The sequence below is a fragment of the Trachurus trachurus genome, assembly GCF_905171665.1.
Source record: "Trachurus trachurus genome assembly, chromosome: 8".
In the NCBI taxonomy this organism is placed as follows: domain Eukaryota; kingdom Metazoa; phylum Chordata; class Actinopteri; order Carangiformes; family Carangidae; genus Trachurus; species Trachurus trachurus.
The window spans coordinates 23,810,698-23,831,047 of NC_139905.1; the positions used below are offsets into that span (position 1 = coordinate 23,810,698).

At 43.7% G+C, this 20,350-nt stretch overlaps 1 protein-coding gene across 1 annotated transcript in view; it reads left to right on the forward strand.

The window, feature by feature from the left end:
- Positions 1–2,443: 2,443 nt before the first annotated feature.
- The window catches only part of grin2ba (glutamate receptor, ionotropic, N-methyl D-aspartate 2B-a), a gene marked incomplete at both ends in the record, with an annotated part of 107,061 nt that continues 89,154 nt past the window's right edge, over positions 2,444–20,350 (forward strand). The window contains one exon of the mRNA XM_083976379.1: positions 2,444–2,470. Coding sequence (XP_083832505.1) covers positions 2,444–2,470 — 27 coding nt within the window. The remainder of the gene's footprint in view (positions 2,471–20,350) is intronic.

Genomic DNA, 20,350 nt, shown 5'->3' on the forward strand with positions numbered 1-20,350 from the left:
GCACATTCACTTCAAGCGAGCAGAATACGGGTCATGATCTGATATAAAAAGGCTACTCAATAATTCATCGGAGCTGATTAAGAGGACTTGTATCGACACAGACTCTGTCCATGAGAGGGGATGGGAGTGCGCTGTGTGTACAGAGAGGCAACATTTAGGCCTCTTTTGTGGGGGTTAGTCTAATCTAAGAAACAAGCTGAAAGAGGCTGGGTGTTTTCAAGTGAGCAGTGTAGGCCTTCTTTGATGTTTTAATCTGCTGTACGTTAAACTCTCCCGTTTGTTTCACGTGTCGACTGAAGTGGCCAGTGGAGCCCAACATGTGATGAGTGTGTTTGTCTGTCATTACAATGTTGCGGCGTGTGTGTCCGTGTTTTGTGAGTCTGTGTGAGGCCCATTGCTCTATTAAATATGAAGAGTACAATCTGTTACCCCGCAGAGACTGGTTTATTATTCATCAACATATTTCAATTAATCATTCATTTACCTAAATTATGGCCCAAGCTCCCCTCCCCTCCAGTTTAGGCCGTCATATACTCATATACTGTGTGTGTGTATGTGTGTGTGGAGGGGGTGTTTATGATATATGAGTTATGTGTAATCAGGATTAACAGAGGCTATTTGTTATTCTTCTGATCTAGCACATACTGGGTGCTTTTGTTGGGGAAGAAAAGACAATTTAGCATTACAATACATTTGGAAAAAAAAATTATCACACTGGACTGGCCTCAAATCAGACTGTTTTATCTTTGCACACACATACATGCATTGCACACACAGTTTACTAAAGAGACTTGTGAGATGGATTTAAACAGATTAAGGGTAGAGACACATTGTTTTTTATAGAAGAAATGGCCTTGACAGTGGATTAGGGTTGTAAACAATAACAGAGAAAGCTGTATCCAGATAACCATTTTAAGCAGTGAATTATGCATTTTAAATTCCCCTCATTTAATTTTACCTCATTAATTCTAAGGGGAGCCGGTCATAGGTTGCAAAGTGCAGTATGCTTTTATTAGAGTCTAAGTGCCAGTGACCTGCCTCTAACCCTCTGTCCTCCCTGTTCCCTTTGCAACAACAGACTGGCAGACGTCAGAAAAACAAGCAACGCCAAACATCTCTTCGGAGGAACAGAAGTGAAGCTGCTCCTGTGGAGTACAATTACCTCGAAACTGCTGCTTTACCCTCTTGACCTGTCGAGGATTTTACCTAAAACTGCTGTAAGTTCCAGGTGCCCCCCAAAAAAGCAAACCTTCCTCGTTCTCAATCAATACTGAAAGGATTACAATGTGGAAAAGAGATAAATGCTCAGCAACGTCACCTCAGTTTTAATCTCACCTCTCAATTCATGAACATCTGTATTTGCAAATCCCACACACCTAATGAGGTGGTAGAGATGTGTAATTCAATTAATCGTGAAGCCTAAAACGTTGATTTGATAAAGTGCAGCTGGTTAGAGCAAACAATCTGGCTGGTGGAGTGACACCAGAAAATGATAAGGGACTAGTTTACTTCCACGAGTTAATTAAACTCGTGATGTTGACAGGTGGTATTATCCCAGGTGATTAGTCAGCAAGGACAGGCTCTAAATTTAGATTCAGAGGCTCTGTTCAGACCTGGGATTAAAGGTCCTAGATAATTTAAAGGTACATTTCCATATATGTTTTGATTATCAAGCAGATCTAGGTTCTGTTTTGACACTGTGAAAATATCAAAGCCTCAGTCCACAGAGAAATGCACTCAGCTTGTATTCAGAAACTGAGCCTTAGAAACAGCCGTCAGGACTTCTGTAACTTTGTGATGTCACCTCAAAGTCTCCGCTGTCATCCATGACCCCAGCCCCGCCCCCAGTCAGACCCACCATCCACCCTGTCAGGATTTGGTTTAACTTAAACTCTACTCTAGTTTTTTTTAACACTCAGTCCGAGGTGAGGCTACACTGAGGCTTTGTTCATGTAAAACTACATAATGTAATGGTTTGTGGTGCTTAAATCTACAAATACATGTTATGGAGCAACATTTACACCAGAGGAATGCAAAATATTGGACAATGGACATTAGGCATAAAATTATGTGGCTCAGGACGCGTTTGCATTCACACTGCTAAACAAATGTGGCCACATGTGTGTTAAATACATTCTCAATGTGTGTTCACACCTGTACTTAGAGCTGACCACTTGTGATATAGGTACCTGACATGGATGTTAACACCAAGTCTGAACAGGAGCGTAGTTTCAGTGTGGTATATGTAGACAGTGGCTCTGTTCTGACAAAGAAACAATCAAAGTAGAAACTGAAACATTTTTAAGATATGGTAATTGTGAACAATCATTAACCATGTTGTCTCTTCCCATGGCGATTGCAGTTCAGCCTCCCTCAGTCTGAGGCTATGAGAGGGAGAGAGGAGTCCCAGGCGGCACCATCATGCTACTTCTGAGAAGCTGGGATGAGACTTTGGCTGGCAAAATACAAGGTAAGACAATACTGATGCGTCGGTCCTCTCTGCAGTCCGAGCTGTTCCCTCGTGTTGTCCCGATAGAGAACCCCTGAAACAACCTGCCTTATCTCCCTCTGTATGTGTTTGTGCGTCTGCAACCTCCCTACATGCGCGCCTTTCCCTAAAGCTCAGTGATGGATGGTCTTAAACTTTCTTTTCGGTTTGTATCTAATGCCAGGTTTGCTTGAGGGTCAGGAGAATGGTTCAAGGTGGAGCCTTACAGACGAATGGTTTAATCCTGGGTTTTTAGCACAGTGTGCACTTTGATCAATGGCATGCGTCAGCGCGTGGACGTTCAACCCGACCCAGCCCCTATTGAATATTGGCTTCATTTGCATGGCTCTACAGGCATTGATCAGGCAATTAAAGGATTTGTTGAATGAGATGGACTGTGCGTACACTGTGTGAGCACACTACAAATGCTGCCATTACACAGTTGCTCCTATTATATTGAAGCCACAGCCTGAGCCAGCAGCAGCAGCAGCAGCAGCAGAGCGACAGTGCAGTTTTGTAATGAAGTGCCTCAGCCTCGGCCTTCTGTCGTTAGCTGAAAGTCACACAGCTGCCTTGGCTAACGCTGACGCTGCAGATACTGTCTACTATTGCCTTACGTCATTAAACATTACCATATATATGAATTAGCATGGTGAATCTCATTAACAACGCTGCCCAGCCGTCTTTGGAAAAAAACAAGAGAGAGCATTCATATTCATTCTTACAGTTACCAATTATTAGTCTGTTAAGCTTATTATTACGTCCGGCTGGCTTCCTGCTTTTACATAAACTATTTAGAAAAGGCACTGGCTGGAACAATGCTGAAAATGAGGACATATTAGAATAATAATGTCTCATGAGTTGTTTTTTTTTTTTTAAAGCTTTATCTCCAACCCCTGTGTACCTAACCTAAATGGGATTTTAGCCCCTCATTATATCACTACCACTCAGTACTATTAATTAAGTGAAGCGTTGCCTTTCATTCATTTTTCCCCCCCAAATCCAATTAACAGCAGACTCTTATTTAGACTCCATGTCATCATTCATAGCCAACGCACAAATGTAGTAGAATATATTGAGGCCACAATCTTTGATGTGTGAAATATAGTTATGAAATAATTTAGGATCACCTGTCTGCCCCCTGCTGATGTACTGAGTGTAATTAATGGCAGGCATCTGTATTGAAGCGTAACAGGGAGATAAATGAGCACCTCTTGGGTATATACTGTATGTCCTCCAATAGTGTTTTTTTTAAAGTCAGGTGTTGCATTCTTCTGCTGAATAGACTCGTCTACTTATGTGCTCATTTTGGGAGAATATCCATAATTGACATCATTCTTCTTTTATGCTTTTTTTTTTAACTGAAGTAAAAAGGTTTTTTTCCTCTTCTTTTCTTCGACTGTGACTTCCTAAATTAGAGCAAACTCAAGAGCCGGGGAGTTAGTAGGCTTTTGATGGAGAAAAGGACAGAAGAAAAGAAACGGGGGAGAGGAGGAGAAGAGAGGAAGTGTTTCGGTTGTTGTTTCTAGGGATGTGGAGTAGAGGATAGAAAGAGTGCAGCTGTGCGTTTCCTCTGGAAGACAATCGTGTCTATTGTGTTTGGTCACCATATGCAAAATCACACAGCGACGTGTGAGCACATGTCAATACCCCTCAGTCTTACTGGGAGAAACTTTGAAGTCACGACAAACTCACCCCGGCACGTTTCTCTTTGTAATGAATCCAATCATATTGTTCAGCCCAGGCTCCAATGATGTGCAATTATCTCATAATTGAATAAACTCGCACGATGCAGCACAATCATACGAGGTGGTTATTTATTGCAGAGCAATGCTATCAGTTAATATTAATTGAATCTGAGCCGCAGGATCACGTGGGTTGTTAGCATAACCCGAAAACACAGCTAAGATCTGTGTGGTGGCATCGATTGCATTGCAAAACAGCAGATCAATACAGCGTCACTCATCCTTGTCTCCACCAGCGGAGCAGTAACATAAGTCACCTGGAAAACGGCCCGCAGATCCAATCATTAGCTGAGCGCTGCACTTCCAACATTTGCTTTGGTGGCATCTGTTATTTTCTGGCACGTCCTCAGATGCTGCTGTGAGGAGGCTCCAGGTGTCGTCAGGGTTTGGGCTCCAGTTGTTGGACAGATCCACTGCTGAGACAACTAGTTGATCAACAGGAATTTAATTGACAAGCGATTTTTAAATTGACAAATGAAGCCATGGGAGAATGTCCAGCTTCCCAAAACTGCAGCTTTGCCATTGACCGTGATTGTAAAGTGAATGTGGTTGAGCAAAGGAAAGCAAAGCAATCTGCAAGGCACCGCCCTGTTCTGTTGTGTGGAGAAATGTGAAGCATGTCTCACAATTTAGTGACCTTCAAAATCTTTGCGAGCTCACTTGTGGGCCTCCGTCAGACTAAATTATGATAACACCCCTCCACCCTCCTCCTTATCAACGGGACATTTATCGTTGCCCTAGAGCTTTGGACCTTGCTTTTTTTAAATTAGCATTTATTTACATTTTGGCAAATTAACACTATCAAAGTATGCCAAGTTAGGTATCAGCAGCTCCTCCCCCAGTGTACCCATGGATGTTCAGACAGCTACCACTGGTTTCACTGATACTGAAGGAAAACTTGATGATTCTCAGGCAAACTTCTGTGGACTTCTAAGTATAGGGTATTTTTTCCCTATGATCTAAGGGTTTTTTGACATTTATTTGCATCGACATCAGAGACAGAGCTATCCTTAGAAGATATCTGGTATCTTGGTAGGTCACATTTAGTCATGGATGTGTACGTGCATCATGTAAGTGTCGTCTGATTTGATCAGCGGACCAAACAACAAGGACAAATGTTGTTTTTACAACAGGAGACTAAACCTGTCTCTCTCATCTCACACAGGCAGTTTGCATCACCTCTCTACCTCCATGCCTGCCCCCTGGGCCAAACCAGTAATCGATTCATTGTAAAGATAGAGAATAATCAATAATGAAAATAATTGTTAGTGACAGTCCTAGATAGATTAATGCGTATCTGTGCATACCACGTGCATTCCACCATTGTTTATTCTCGTGGCTGGCTGTTTGTGTTAATGCCACGGTGTAGAAAATGTACACAGTATGCACATATCTGCACAAGATACTCGACATGGGCTGACATGTTTTGTTGCTTCATGCGGAGGTGTGGTGGTGTTGTTGTTGGAGCCGGTGAATGATTTGTTACCGGTGCGTATACGCTACAGGTCAGCATCTTTTGCGCAGTTGCGATCGACAGGAATCACTTGAGCCGATGCCTGGAGGACTCACAATGCAGAGAGTCAGGGGGTTTTGCTGTGGAGCAGCGAGGAAGGATGATTGCGGTTGAATGATAAAACAAACTCAGTCTGCAATTGTACAGTACTGTAAAAGAGTATAACGCTGTACAGTGGGCAGGGCAGTGCACTTGTGTTGTTCAGTAGACTGAGTACAGGTTTTACATAACGCTCTACAACATACAGTGACTTGGTGTCATCATTGATCTAAGGGCACCTCCTCCGATCCAGCTTTAATTCGGAATAATAGCGTTTCTGTCACAACACATGATAAATGTTATACTCACAGAATTTGATTAATGTCTCGTTGTATAGAAGCTGCAACTAAGTAACGCTATTTAAACTTCTTTTTGTTCATCTCCGCTCTGCTAAGCTACGTTTTTCTTTCCCATTATGGAAGCTGCGCTGGACAATAAATCAGCCCATACCAGAGGAAGGATTGCTTTCCCCGATACACTGTTCTACCAGGAGCGAGCCATGCCCCCCCCCCTGCTATGAGACTGGATGATGGCGCATCATCACCTGAGCCACACAAACACGTACACAAAAATCTCTAAAAGCCTTTTTGTGATGTTGCAAAGATGAAATGGTCAAGCATGGGCAGTGACCCTCGACCATCCCTGTGCGCGCTTTCTCCGGCAAGCAGAGCAGGAGATAACTGGGGCGCGAGGCAGCGTCTCCTGGCCCTGCTGCTGTTGAAATGTCATAGCTAATGCTCCCCTCGCTTCAGTGGCCCCGGCAAAGCAAGGCAAAGTCCACAGCCAGCTCTGCCCTGCCCATAGCCTCACAGCCTCACAGCCTCAGCCTCAGTCTGTCCCTAAAGCCTCCCGCTGCTTCTCCCTCTGACTCTGTTTGCCAGTAGATAACATTAAAAGTTATTGATTGTGTTATGTTAAGGAAAATGCCCGCCAGGAGTGTAGCGGAAGAAGTCCCAATAGGGAGCTGTTGCCTCCCTGAGGGACCTCATCCACATACTGTCAAAATGTGTGATATGTGGCAGCGAAGCCGCAGAGAGAGGGAAACAGGGAGACAGGGGAGGGGGGAGGGGGAGGGAAGAAGAGAGTAGTTCATATGTGCCAGTGCATCTGGTATAGAACAGAAAGATGGTTTAATACTTCCTACTTGGCAGACGGACAAAAGAGAGAGGAGAGAGATTGTGATGTGAGCTATTGTAAGGCACACAAACATAATAGGTTTGTCAAAGTCTGACTGATTAAACTCAATGCACCTGAAGACGATGCAGCTCTCATTCAGCCATTTAACCTCTTCTGTGTATTCAGTCGATTGTTCCTGTTTGCATCTCGCATTGATTTCTGAAAGCCAGAACCAGAGATTCAGAACCACTGAAAACGATGTAAGCGCCGATGTAAGATTGTTCAATTGTGGAATCTCCCGGCAAACATTTCTTTGCACAGCAGATTTCAAACTCATGGATTAATTACGGATCAATGTCCACATGCTGTCATTTGTGTCTCTGTCTACCATTGTGAAAATGCTGGAGGAACGTATAGATCAGCCTTCACATATTTCTGAAACTTTCCTTTTGCCAGTGCAACTGTTTGTTTCCCTCATCAGTTGTTTTTCCAAACTTAAACTTAAACTGACAATCGCCCCATGCACTGATAGACTTTTGCAGATACAGACTGGATCTGGGACTGTACTTTGGGTGACAACATGTGAGATACCTCGTTTTGTTAAACCTGCAATAATGCCTTTTTTGTTCACTTTTTTTGGTCAAGTTATGATAAAACATTGACTTGTTTTAACACTTTTTCAGTTTACACAATAAGCTCCTTGGCAAACAATTCATTTGTATGTTAGTTTTTAAAGCCAAAGTGACATTATCAGAGCAGTGAGAGTGAACCAGTGCACCAAAACAGAGAAGTAATGAGATAAAACTCCTTACAAACGCTGATGGCAGCTGCAGATTCAGGTCAGGTATATCCCTCACATTGATGTGTCACATGACTGTCACATGTCATTTGATCAGAATTATCATCACAGCTGCTTTAATTTTCAGGTATTTTAATTCTTTCAACATGTTTCAGAGGAAAAGAGACAAATTATTTGCACACATTATAATAGTATTTGTAAATTCTGGTCTCCTGTGCAAAGAACGAGCATCGTGACCTGTGTGTTTCTGAAACGGTCCCTGACAACCAGTCAGCTGAAACATCTCAGTTATCAAATACTCAGAGGTGCTAAACACTTTGGACTTTTGTTTCAGAGGTGTATTGTTTGTGGCGAACAGAATATCGAGGGGATGAGTGCGCACAGTTTCTAATACAGTCGGTGTCACATGACAACAGCTTGGCAATTAATTTACCATGAGCAGAGATGGGGTGTTGTTTGTGTGATGGAGCAATAAGGGAAAGATGAGAGGGCGCAGAGTGAGCAGCGGCGTGGGTGTGAGAAAAGGGGTGACGGTGCAGCGTGCAGGAATACTTTTGGAGGGGCGAGTCCGGGGGTGTAAGTGTGTGCATGTGTGGCGGCGATGGGGCGGGGTGTAAATAACAGCAACACGAGAGGAGGACCGGGTGTTAAATTAAACCTTGGCTCAAGAATGTGCCACCTCAAAAGACGAGACAATTAGAACACGCTCACACAGCCAGACCCTGATAGCACCCTCATTAAGGAAGTGTGTAGGCCTATATGTGTGTGTGTGTGTGTGTAAGAGAGAGAGAGAGAAAGGGGAGAGAGAGATTGGCTGTGAGTGGTAGTCGAATTCTCATACTGAATCTTTGATGATCAATGGGACTTAGAGCAGCTTGAAAACAAGTAGATTTACTCAAAATAAGAAGTTCTCTAAGCTTTTTTTTTAATTGAATCCACAAGATATTACACTTAAAACTATTATAAACTCCAATTTCTTCACTGGCCACACAGTTGACAAACATAGCTGACCTGAGAAAGACGCAGGGTAAAGTTGCAAATACATGATGCACGACATTATGCCAGGTCACCGCGATGCTCCATTAAACACATAGTTAACAGTATCATAAGAGTCAGTGGAGGGTAGAGAGGCAATCGGCCTTAAAATGTCCCAGGCTAGTAGGTCTATAGGACGTCTATGGTCCATATTAATCCACAGACCCGTGCATAGAACATAGGATTCAAGCTGTTTGGCCTCGCAGGGCTCTCACACGTTGTAATTATAACTATAAATCCTTCCAGAGCTTTATCTTAGCTGCACAGCTTGTGTTACAAGTGGCAGTTTTGATCATAAATGTTGATAGCGGTTGCAGTTTATGGAAATGCGGTCATGATTGACAGGTCCCATTCTAAAACTCTGCGTGCCGAAGGCAACATGGGGCAGGTGATGGAGGCAACGAGGAAGAGACTTAATTTGCCAAAAAATGACGTATACACCCGTGTGTGAATAAAAAAGAAAATCTAGATTTGACGAGGTTGAGTGTTGTTACTGTATATAAACATGTCGATTCTACTAGATATGACTTCCTGCACAGAAGCAGCAGGTTTTTTGGTGATGTTCATTTTACACTGTGACATTTTCAGTGGTGAATAGTAAAATAAAGCACTGGTGATGTCTGCATAATAGAGACCACTGCTGTTAATGGAAGCTGAAAAGTCTCATATTTAAACTTCAAACATGGGGAAATTGGCTTTTCTGATTTGTAAAGGGCGAGCTCTGTGTTGACACCAGGATAATCATATATAAGATTTCATTTTAAGTCCACTGGAATTATCAAATCTGTCGTGACAAAATTGCCCTCTGACATTATCTGGATCTGCTGCCCAAGTATCTGATATCTATTATGAAGTAGGGGAAGCCTGAGGCTGACATAAGATACTGTCTCCTCAGCTGCACAGTGGAGTGTTGGTTCTCATCTACATACTGTGTTCTCTAGTCTGTGTGTATGTGTGAAAAGGGGGAAAAGAGCGAGAGAAAGACTGACGATATGACGAGACTTATAGGTGACTCTTTGCTAAAGACTTTTATCTTTAGTGTTTTTACATAGTTGCAGGCAGCTACACACTGCTGACGGTGTGGTGTAGATACACATCTGGCCGTATCTAGCTTTTTGGATTCTTATAATTCTAGATGAGCGCTGAGAGTGGGGAGAGCCTCCATTAATTATAATGCTTTACAGCAGTGGTATCTACTTGCTTTCCAAGCTGTGTTTTGCTGTACCGTTCTGTGAGTGTGTGTCTTTTGTGACAGATCAGTTGTGTAATTGAGGAGGCGGTGTGGATATGCGCAAATGGTTCAGGTTGAGCAGCAGTGTCTGCATGTTCATTACTTTACACTGAGGCCTTGTGTGCCTTATACATAAATGGATTATTTCATAATATGTGTATGCATCATTCAAATTGATGCAGCCTTCGCCACTGTGTGTATGTGTGCAAGAGTACGAGGTGGGTCAGTGCACATGTCAGTGTGTGCGTGTGTGTGTTTGAGCTTGTATGTACTTTAACTGTGGTTTCTGGCCTGATTGTGAGTGAGCCAGACCTTAGAAAAAATCAATCAGCCAGAGTGACGAATGGGAGAGCATAGAAGGAAGCAAAAACAAATGCACAGATGCATGTGCGCGCGCACACACACACACACACAGAGTGAAGTCCTAGAACACTGCAGTGAGCCATTGAAAATAAACGCAAGCATAAGGAACGTAGAGACACACTATGCTTTTCAGTTTTCACTCGGGTGCAGCACGAGCTTTGACTTTCCACTTATCTCTTTCCTCCCCTCCTGTTTCTTTTCTGTGTTCTCCTCTCTCATTCTGCATCATCTTTCTCATCTAATGGTCCATCTTTCCCTCACTCTCTTTTTTCTCTCGCTCTCTCTCACTCTCAGTTTTTTAATTAAAATCTCTCTGTATCAGGGGATTCTGTTATGACGGTGATTTAAATTGAGGGGCTGACATAAACTTAACATTACTGTCAGACCAACACAAATTCTACAGGCCCTGGTTAAATTTGCAGCACTGGCCATTTTCCAGAAGGCTTTTTATTCTACAGCCTCCATCTATAGCTACCACCACCTAAGTATTTTTCCACAAATACATTTCCATGTGTTGCTTTTGTTATCCATAGTGTGTAAGGTCAGAGGCATGCATCATGAAGTGCTCACATACTCGCAGACCGGGGTCTGACTCATCCTGGATGTTTGAGGCTGTTACTGATCTGGATATATAGGGGGAGCATTGAACCAAGGCTTCAATACTGAGCAGAGCCTCAAAAACCTACAACTAAAAATATACTTTATCTGCAGTTATGACAAGCAAAAAAGTCAACTTTTAATTGTTTCTATAACAACATTAGAGCCTCTCAGGGACCCACCTCCTGCCATCATGTCTACAACAGCTGTCCACAACACATATTTCGCACAGTGTTTCGGTTGATGTAATGATATTAATGTGACCAGCCAGCTAATATTAAAATGGGTTAGTAGCATTGCCTTCTGTTGCTGAAGCAGCTATATGTTCAATTGTATTATACTGTTGTGTGGTGTAACAGACTGGGCTAAGCCTTAATGGAAACTAATTCACCTTAGTGGTAAAAAATAAAACATGACAGAAAGTCAGGCAAGTCGCATGTGGTTTCTTTTATTATTAAATACAGTAATGTTCTCTGAGTGTAAGGACCAGACTGAGACCCCCCCCCCCCCCCCCCCCCCCCCCCGTCCCGACTCAAAACAGGTAATGATGATTTCACAAACAGTGACAGAAATATAACGCTGTATAACCTCAGTGTCACACACTTGGATTCATGTGTTTACTAAAGTAAAGTACTTTATACAAATATAAACTACATTTCCTCATTATAATTACAACAGGTCTAGCTCCTGTATTAATGATGTGAAAGTCTATGGTTTAGACGTTGAACCTTAAAACCCGCCACCAGGACTGCTGTAACTTTGTGATGTCACAACAAAACAGCTGCCACTCTCATGCCCTAAGCCCCGCCCACCTGGACCCATCATCGAACTTTGCAAGATTTGTTTTCACTGTATGTTTTTACCTTAATTCTGTTATATTTTTATTCAACCACTCGGAAAACAGTCAACCAATTGGACGAGAGGCTCAGAGCCTCCTCTACTCTGATTGGCTGACATCAACCTGTTGTTGCCAGAGCTCCACAGAGAAGACTGAGAGAGGACATGTGAAACTTAAAAGGACCCTTATTTATACAGGCTAAGAAATAATTGTTAAAAGTGGAAGGAGGCCCACTGAGGCTGCACATGTGCTGGGATCCAAATTTGTGTTTTTCTGCTGTATGATATAACAAGAATTCATAGGCAAAAACATGTTTCATGACCATAAACATGTAACATAAATAATAGCCATATGTAAATATGGCTGCTAAAGAGTTATTACACTTTTTTCTAAATGACCTCAAACATCTATACTGCAATTTAATCTTTAATTTAATGCCGATACTGAAATCAACTTGTGACATCGGCCGTGTTGATATCCGTCAGGTTCGTAGTAGACAGACCTGTGCATATGCTTGTCTCTCACACACACACACACCCTCCGACGCACTCGCACTGAGTTATATGCCCAAAGTGCCAACCACCTTGCTGTGAGAAACGAGACACTTCCTCGCCTCATGAGTGTTAGCAGCACCCCCTCCGCTCCTCTCTGTGGCCCTCCTCCTCTACGGTGGACTCACTCTCTCTGGTGGATGGGAGCCTGTGGTTGGGTCTTCATAAATCAAGATGTTACCACCGGCGCTATAAGGCTACTTTTTAATTAAAACTGTGAATCAGTCTGCCCTGATTATGAATTGTACTCTGCTGCCAATGAATAAAATATACAGGGCTCACTCCTTCTCCCCCTCTGACTCTTACTCTCTCTGTCTCATTCTGTCTGCCTACCCCCCCCCCCCCCCTCTCTTTTTCTTTCTCTCTCATTGCTTGCTGCTCAATTTTCCACCAGAAATTGAGAATGGCTGCAGCAGGCCTCGGCCATGCACCGCTACTGAAGGCTGACAGCATTGTGAAATAGTTGAGGAGCTTAGCGGGTTGCATAAATATAATAACTCTATATGGAGGGTCTGGCGCCACTGGGGTCAACACCATTATATCACACAAAACAGCCAGGAGTTACAGAAACACAGCGCTAAAGCTGCAAGGCCAGCGGGCCCTGTTTACAACACGCTAGCACTCCTTTAATTGTGTCGCAACAAGTGAAACATGTTGTTGTTGGGTTGGATGATCCTATCAAAGCAGAGCGGAGAGCGCAGTCGTTGTTATGACGCTAACAAGAGCAAGCTTTAGTCCACTGGTCATGTTGCGGTGAGTGAGATAAACAATGGAAATAGCTCCTGGTTTTTTTTTCTTCCTTGTGCCATTCATGAGGACAGAGACTGCAACAGCAGCAGCTCAGGGAGGAGAAGGAGCAGCTCTGCTTTTCTTCCCTCTGCCGTCAAAGGGTAGCGACAGCGGCTGCACTGTGCTGTCAAATGAAATAAATAAAACCCAAATCTATGAATATATTTATATGCAAAACAGTGAGTCTTAAAAGCTCCTCTTAGGAGTACCACCAGGTTGAAGCTTAACAACATGTCTCCTTCAAGGGGCTCTATTACTAATTTATGACCTTTGCATGTCTTGCAAGTACAACTAAAACCGTCCCAGGGAGATATGGGGATGAGCCAAGGCCTCGATGAAGCAGAAATTAGCCCAATGGAGCGCGGCGACGGCGGCGGAGCTGGGATGGAGCGCAGGGCTGCCACCGTGGCGCTGTCACCTCCGCCTCCCTTTACATTATATCAGCAGGCGAGTGCGAGGAGGAAGGACTAACTGGAATTCAATCTTACAGCTTTGCACAAACAAACTCATGAATGATAATGGGTTGCTAATTGAATGTACTGGAGCGATTCACTCTGCTGACTGCAGCGCTGCAAATGGAGTCCTCCTGGTAGTCATGGCGACAGGCAGGCAGCAGAGAAGGCTCCGGAGGTCTCCTGACCTGAGCTGGAGTCGGATCATCTTTTACACATGCTCTCGGTAGTCAGAGCTGTCATTTGGTTTGTATTTGCATCCATGAATAATTAGAAGTTTGTGGTTTGTGCGTCACCGAGCTGTGTGCGGGGTTGTCTTCATACGTCTGCGATGCCAGACGCCGTCCATGTGACTGCAAGTTAGTTTAGCCATTAACTTCATTTGCTGTGGACCAGTGGGTTACAGTGGGTCCTCTACCAATCCCATGTTGGTAGTTTGATTCCCAGCTCCTCACGTCCAAGTCCATGTATTGAAGCTTCCTCGGGCATGATACTGAACCTCCACTGATGGCTGTTCAATCAGTTTACAATGCAAATGCTAATGAGTGTGACATGTGAAAAGGTGAATGCGGCTTGAGGATTTTAGGTGGTTGATAGACTAGAGCTAGTGCTCTGTAAGTGCAGTCCATCTATTCCTTATTTTATGTATTTCAGATTTTACATTCATTTTTAGAAAGATGCAACTATTGATTATGATATTATAATATCAGCTGTTAGCTGAGACTGTTTATTCCTGTTTTATGTCGGCCCCATAGTTTATCACTAAACTATTCTACACCAATGCTCAGGGCCTTAAACTGAAGTGACGGAGGTGTTGCACTGTCCTTTACTGAGTGTCTGACCTGCAGAAGTGTCCTTGAGCAACACGCTGAATCTGTACAGGCTGCAGGGTTGTTAACATGCAGCTGACCACTTGTGCTGACCTTGTTGTTGGATGGGAGCGGGCAAAGAAGAATGTCTTGACTAGTAACAGGTGCTTTGAAAAGCAGCGTTTTATCCAGGAGGATGGTATATTATCTCACAGAGAACATACCATCCGGCTTCACCGAGGCATTTTATCTCTAGTGTGTCTGCAGTAGACATCCTGCCATACTGTTCTCGATTAGAAAAGCTGTCTTAGCTTCGCGGAGACCAGTTTTTACTCCAGTGCCACCCACAATGCTTAGGTTTTCACCTGTGGCAATGTTGTTTGTTCCTGTCTGCGCTCTGTTCCTGCTGGATGTCTGCCGCTGAGCCAGGCAGACTGACTAACTGTCTTATTTTTTTGGCAAATCTCACTGGCTGCTGCCTGTTGAACTGGCAAACCTGGCCCCATCCGTCCACGTCGGTGCGCAGCGCTCCTGTTCTTCTCCGGCGGGGTAGGCGTCTTCCCCCTCTCACGGCTGAGCGTTTGGTGGGATTAAATCCGGGGGACATCCGTTGGAGAGACGCTCTTAGATGTCATTATCCCCGTGGGGAGTCTCATCATCATCCCGTTGCGGAGAGAGAGAGGAGCTCGGCACACCAGCCTAAGAGGACTGCAGGAGAGACAGCCGTGACAGCCTTACGTCTGCAAGAAAATTGTGATGATCATGCGAAAAAACAGCACCGGAAGAAACGCCGGAGACATGTGTGGCCTCTGTTGTATTGAAAAGCAGCGAAAATGGCGGCATCAAGGCTTGGATAGTGGAATCCATCCCCATGCATGCTTCTAATCATAGCAGATCCCCGTGCAAGAATACTTGGAGTTAATTGAAATGTGTAAAATTAGCAACAGAATTGATAGCTGAAAATGAAAGTCATCAGTCAATATTCAGCCTCAGGGGAGAGCGAGGAGATAGTGAGCTAGCTGAGGTGGCGGGAATTAGAAGGGTCTGTAAAAGATAATGGGTGGGCGTTTTTTTATTTTATATCACGTTTTCGTTATTACATGCTGACATGATGGTTTTGATTAGAGCTTACTACATAATCAAGATATGGCCGAACAATAGATGATATGGTGGATAACACGTGGAACAAAAAAAGACACAGATTTGAAGTTCCTTAAAAATGAACTGAAAAATGTGATTTTTCTCCTTTGTCGTCTTCCATTGGCAGGGTTAGTGATGTGTGCATTGTACTGGCGGACACAGCAGACACAGTACAGGGGTGGATTAGGCCATGTTCTTGCTTAAGCATATTTCAGGGATAGGGGTTTTGATTTATCCAAGCGTAACCATGAGATGCTGATTTCCACTCAGAGAGGCAGATTCTGAGCACGCGGCCTCGCTGTGTTCCAGTATCTCCCTTTTAAGAAACACGTCCTGCGCCACATCCACCACAGATTATTTTCTCCCACAATGGAGCGGCGCTGATACATTTCTATAAAACCGTGAACACACATGAGCACACTCGGCCCCGACAAAGAAAAACAAACAAACAAACAAACAATCAAAACTCGTGCACACCTACTAATCCAAAAAGGCAGAATCCCGGTGCCAAAAATAACAGCTTGGAATGAGATGGATGGAGCAGGACAGATTATTGCTGCTCTAATCTGTGAAAAGCTGACAATAAAACACATTTAAAGTGATTACAGCGCCGTTATTGGCACGGGGGGGTCACTCAATGCACCGTACCTAGCTTTACCTTTGAGTAGACAATGCAGTCTGCTGCATAACACCGTGCATATAAACGCTCCCGTAGAGGTCTTTCACAATGACACATGGACTGAAGCACTAATGCTGATGCAAGGCAGCTGAGGAGAGACAGCAAGTAGATAAAACGCGGCAGAAGGGAGAGGGGAGCTAGAAAGAAAAGTGAGGATGGAGGAGAAAAAAGGAACAGAGTGGAGAGAGGGATTTCGGTGCTGAAGCCACAAATCATGGAGAAGATTAAGCGTCTCTTCTGTGAGGCAGAGTAGGTGTAAATAGAAACGTGTCCCTGGGAGAGATCCTAGAGACCGAGTGCTTATCTCCCTGAGTGTTGTCAAAACACATTTGTCAATCTGAAGTGTTTAAGTGTCTTTGTGTCTATGGGAGACTCGATATGCAAAAATAAACAGCTGATGGTAGATGGAGAAGGGTTATTAACCAACATGCATGACTACAAAGACCTGGACACACAACACACAACACACAAACACACACGCTCATGCCACCTGATCCTAGACAAAACAGTTTTTACTCTGTTATGACCCGTGGCTTGAAAGAAGCGTGTGTGGACGAACAAGTTGATAATGCATTACGCCGGCGTCCGCTGCAGGACCGGGACATCATCAAACAGCTGCAGGCGTTCAACAGCTGCTGCGTCTCCGGGAACGATGAGAAAGTGCTTCACATTGTGACTCTGTCTGCCCTGTAAATTAGCCGAGTGAGTCCGGGGCTCTGGCGCTCTTGGAAGGTTGTGAGGGCTCGCTGCGCTGCTCGGCGGCCAGGAACAGCACGTTGGCATTGTTGTTTCTCAGGTGGGGACAGTGTTGATATCAAACGTGCTGTCAGACAGCAGCACCAGTGGAAACTCCACAAGCCGTTTCATTTGCATTCATGATCAGTGAACAGTATTTGTATAATTTATATAATTTTGAGTACAGTGTACATAAGCCCCACGGTGTACATTTAGAGGAGTTGGGTGATCCACAGTTGATCAGTGAACACAGGGGTTAACACAGAGGCTTTGCCTGATGATTCAGCAGGACAGAAATCTATGAGGAATCAGAGGTGAATCACTGATACATAACAATGAAGAGGTATCGTAATGTAGTGAGTAGTATTAACAGGGCAAATAAGAGCCGTAGACAGTGGTGTACCTTATGATTAGGCTGCTGATGTTATCTTTTGTAGGGCCATAAAGTGCAGATCAATAGATAGTTTAGAGTGAACAATACATGTATAAAAGCTGGTCCACAGAGGGAGATAGCATTGGACCCGAGGGAAATGTCAATGGGAAGTTGTTAGAGTCCAGTAGACCTGTGTAAGTTTAGGGAGAGTTTGTTTTATTGGAGGTGGGGTTGTGTGAAGGATATGTGTGTGTTCCCTGCAGTAGATCTAGACTGGTGCACTGTTTGCTCCAGAGAAGCTGCCAGGATGCTGCTGTGGACAGAACCAATGTGTTCGAAGCACTTTTGGGGAAAAAAAAAAAAAAAAACCCCCCCCCCCCCCCACCTAAAAAGACTAATATTGTCACAGACCTATCCTGCTGTCAAAGAGCACTTTATCTGATCTGTGGCAGTAGGACAGAGCATTGTGTAGGTTTTGCATCATGAATATTATATAATAGATTATTGGGTTAACAAACTGTGGTGCCAAAGGGGAAGGGCTGTTAAACCAAACCCTAACCCAAGATACAGAGGTGGAAATATCCAAAATGACGTGGATTCTTCACAACTGATATATGCTTTTGTTCTGAGCCTTTTAGTTTTTAACATGCTCTAGCACCTGGCCTCATCCACAGCAGCCCATTGCTCATTGCTCCTGGCTACACCGCAGGAAACTCAGTGACCACAGATAAATATCTCTCACAGAGCACTTCTTTGGTTCAACAGTTCCACGATTTCTGTCCTGCCTCTTTGGCCAGGAGCCATGCTTGAATTTTATGATCCTCATAATTTCCTTAATATTATTAAGGATGGTCACGTCATACTGTCCCGTAATTGGGTGAAACAGCTGATGATTTGTCACAGGGCTTACTTTACATTTCATCCCAGACAAGATCTACAGACTGTTAAGACTTGGCCTTTGTGCCTGTGGGTATGGATCAACTTCAGCTTGTCATATTGAGTTCACTCTAAACCATGCAGTCTCCAGTTTTTGGACTCATGATGCGTTTAATAATAGGTTTATAAATGCACCCACTTCCTGCACCTACCTTCTGTTCTCTTGGCATCTTCCTGCAGACTCTGTGAAAGAACCACAGGCTCTTTGGTCTCTTAGTAACATGACAATAGACAGATACAGTATATCAATGCCATACTTTTATTTCCTTAATTATTATCTGTTGCTTAATATTTAAAATTGTTGCAGGCTCACATAATTACTAATTCACACAGGTATGCCCATTAAGCTTTTAGTTGCCATAAAAGTGCAGATACAGTTTCACAGTACAAGCCTGGCACCAAAAAATTCTTGTCCTACATTTGAACGCCTCATGGCATCATTGTAAACTATTCCCTGAATAATTCCCATTTTAAAATGTAGACCTAAATAAAATGTGTACAAACAAAAACTCCTTAGCTATTCAGAATGATATTAAAACATGCTACCAAATATGTGCATAAATAATAATAAGAAACTCATTTTGAGATTTTTGAGATCGATAGTTTGTTCCAAATGATGCCTGAAGCGCGTTTGGTTCCTCTGCCTGGCTGAATTGTAAAGTATGCACAGACCTGTGGATAATATTGATGAGTGTTTGAGCCGGACTGGAGAGCAAGACAGACAGAGATTCTCTTTTAATATCTACATGCATCTTGTTCAGACCAAAATGGCTGAACGCGAGGTGGGTGGGCTCACCTGGGACTCTGTCGTGTTCATCACGGATGCGGCGAGCCTGGAGCAGGGACACAGACAAGCAGGGGAGCTGTAGAGCTGCAAGCCACTGGAGGACACAACACTGTACAGCAGGTTACACACACATACACACACAAAGGCGCACACACAGACACTCAACTTATAAATAAAGTAGGAAATTTTTGCAGAGGCGTAATCATAGTCCTTATGCACAGGAAGTGACTGCGCCCCCGCCGTTCTCCTCCTGCCATAATTATTCCATATATAACAAACATCTGTACGTCTAATTATCCAGAGCTCAGAGACTAAGTATTAATTTTCAGATCAACCAGAACTTGGACTTAATGGCGTCTGTCCGTCTGTTCTTGTTGTTTACAGCTTTTTGTGTTTCAACAGCCAAATTCAAACCCGGGGTAAGAGGGAAAAATGAGTTTTAAGCGGAGACTTTAAGGCAACAACAAGTATTTCAGTTAAATTAAGGCCTTGGCTGGTCTGTTCTCTTCCTCACACCCACCACGGTGCCACAGGTTGTGGTAGTGTGATCAGCTGCCCCTGACATCTGACTGCTGCGACGTTGCTCCGGTTACATTTTTCCCTCCATCACCTGTCAGTGCTTGTTCTGGTGCCACCTGTGTGTTGAGCCTGGGAAGATAAAGAAGAAACACTACGCGGCACCAAACAACTTTTCAGCGTTAAAAGATGAAGTTTCTCCTCCTCGTCTGTTCATTTCTTCTAATGAAATCACAAGCCATAGCACTGACAAAAGAATAATACTCATAAGTAGCCTCAAGTGTGTGCGGGTTTGACGTAACGGGCAATTTTTCAAACTCCTGGTACTTATTCTGCGGCTGCGAGCCTCTCATCATGACATTCTCATTTCAATTAAAAGGAGAAATGAAGCCACTCCAGCACGCCTGACTTGGCAGGTTAAGATAATGCACATGCACCATAGATGCTTTGAAGTCATGCAGAGAGATGTAGGGAGATTGTGGTCCCATGCCATCTTCTGTCTGTCCTCCTAAATATCAAACCGGGCAATAAATGTGAAAAATTGCCCGTCGCCGTTGTCCTTCAGTTTTCATGCAAATAACGCCATCGACAAACCTGACACTTACCACATAATGAGAAGAGGGCGATGAGAGAGTGCAAGCTCAAGAGAGAGATAAGTGGCAGAATTTAGAGGAAGCATTGTTCGCCGAGACGAAATGATAAAACAGAGAGAGAAAGAGATAAATGAAGTTGGAATAAAAGAAAGAGGAAGGGGAACTGGGGTGGAAGAGAACGACGGGCGCTTCAATGTCCCTTCTTTCTGGGACTAGACACCATTAT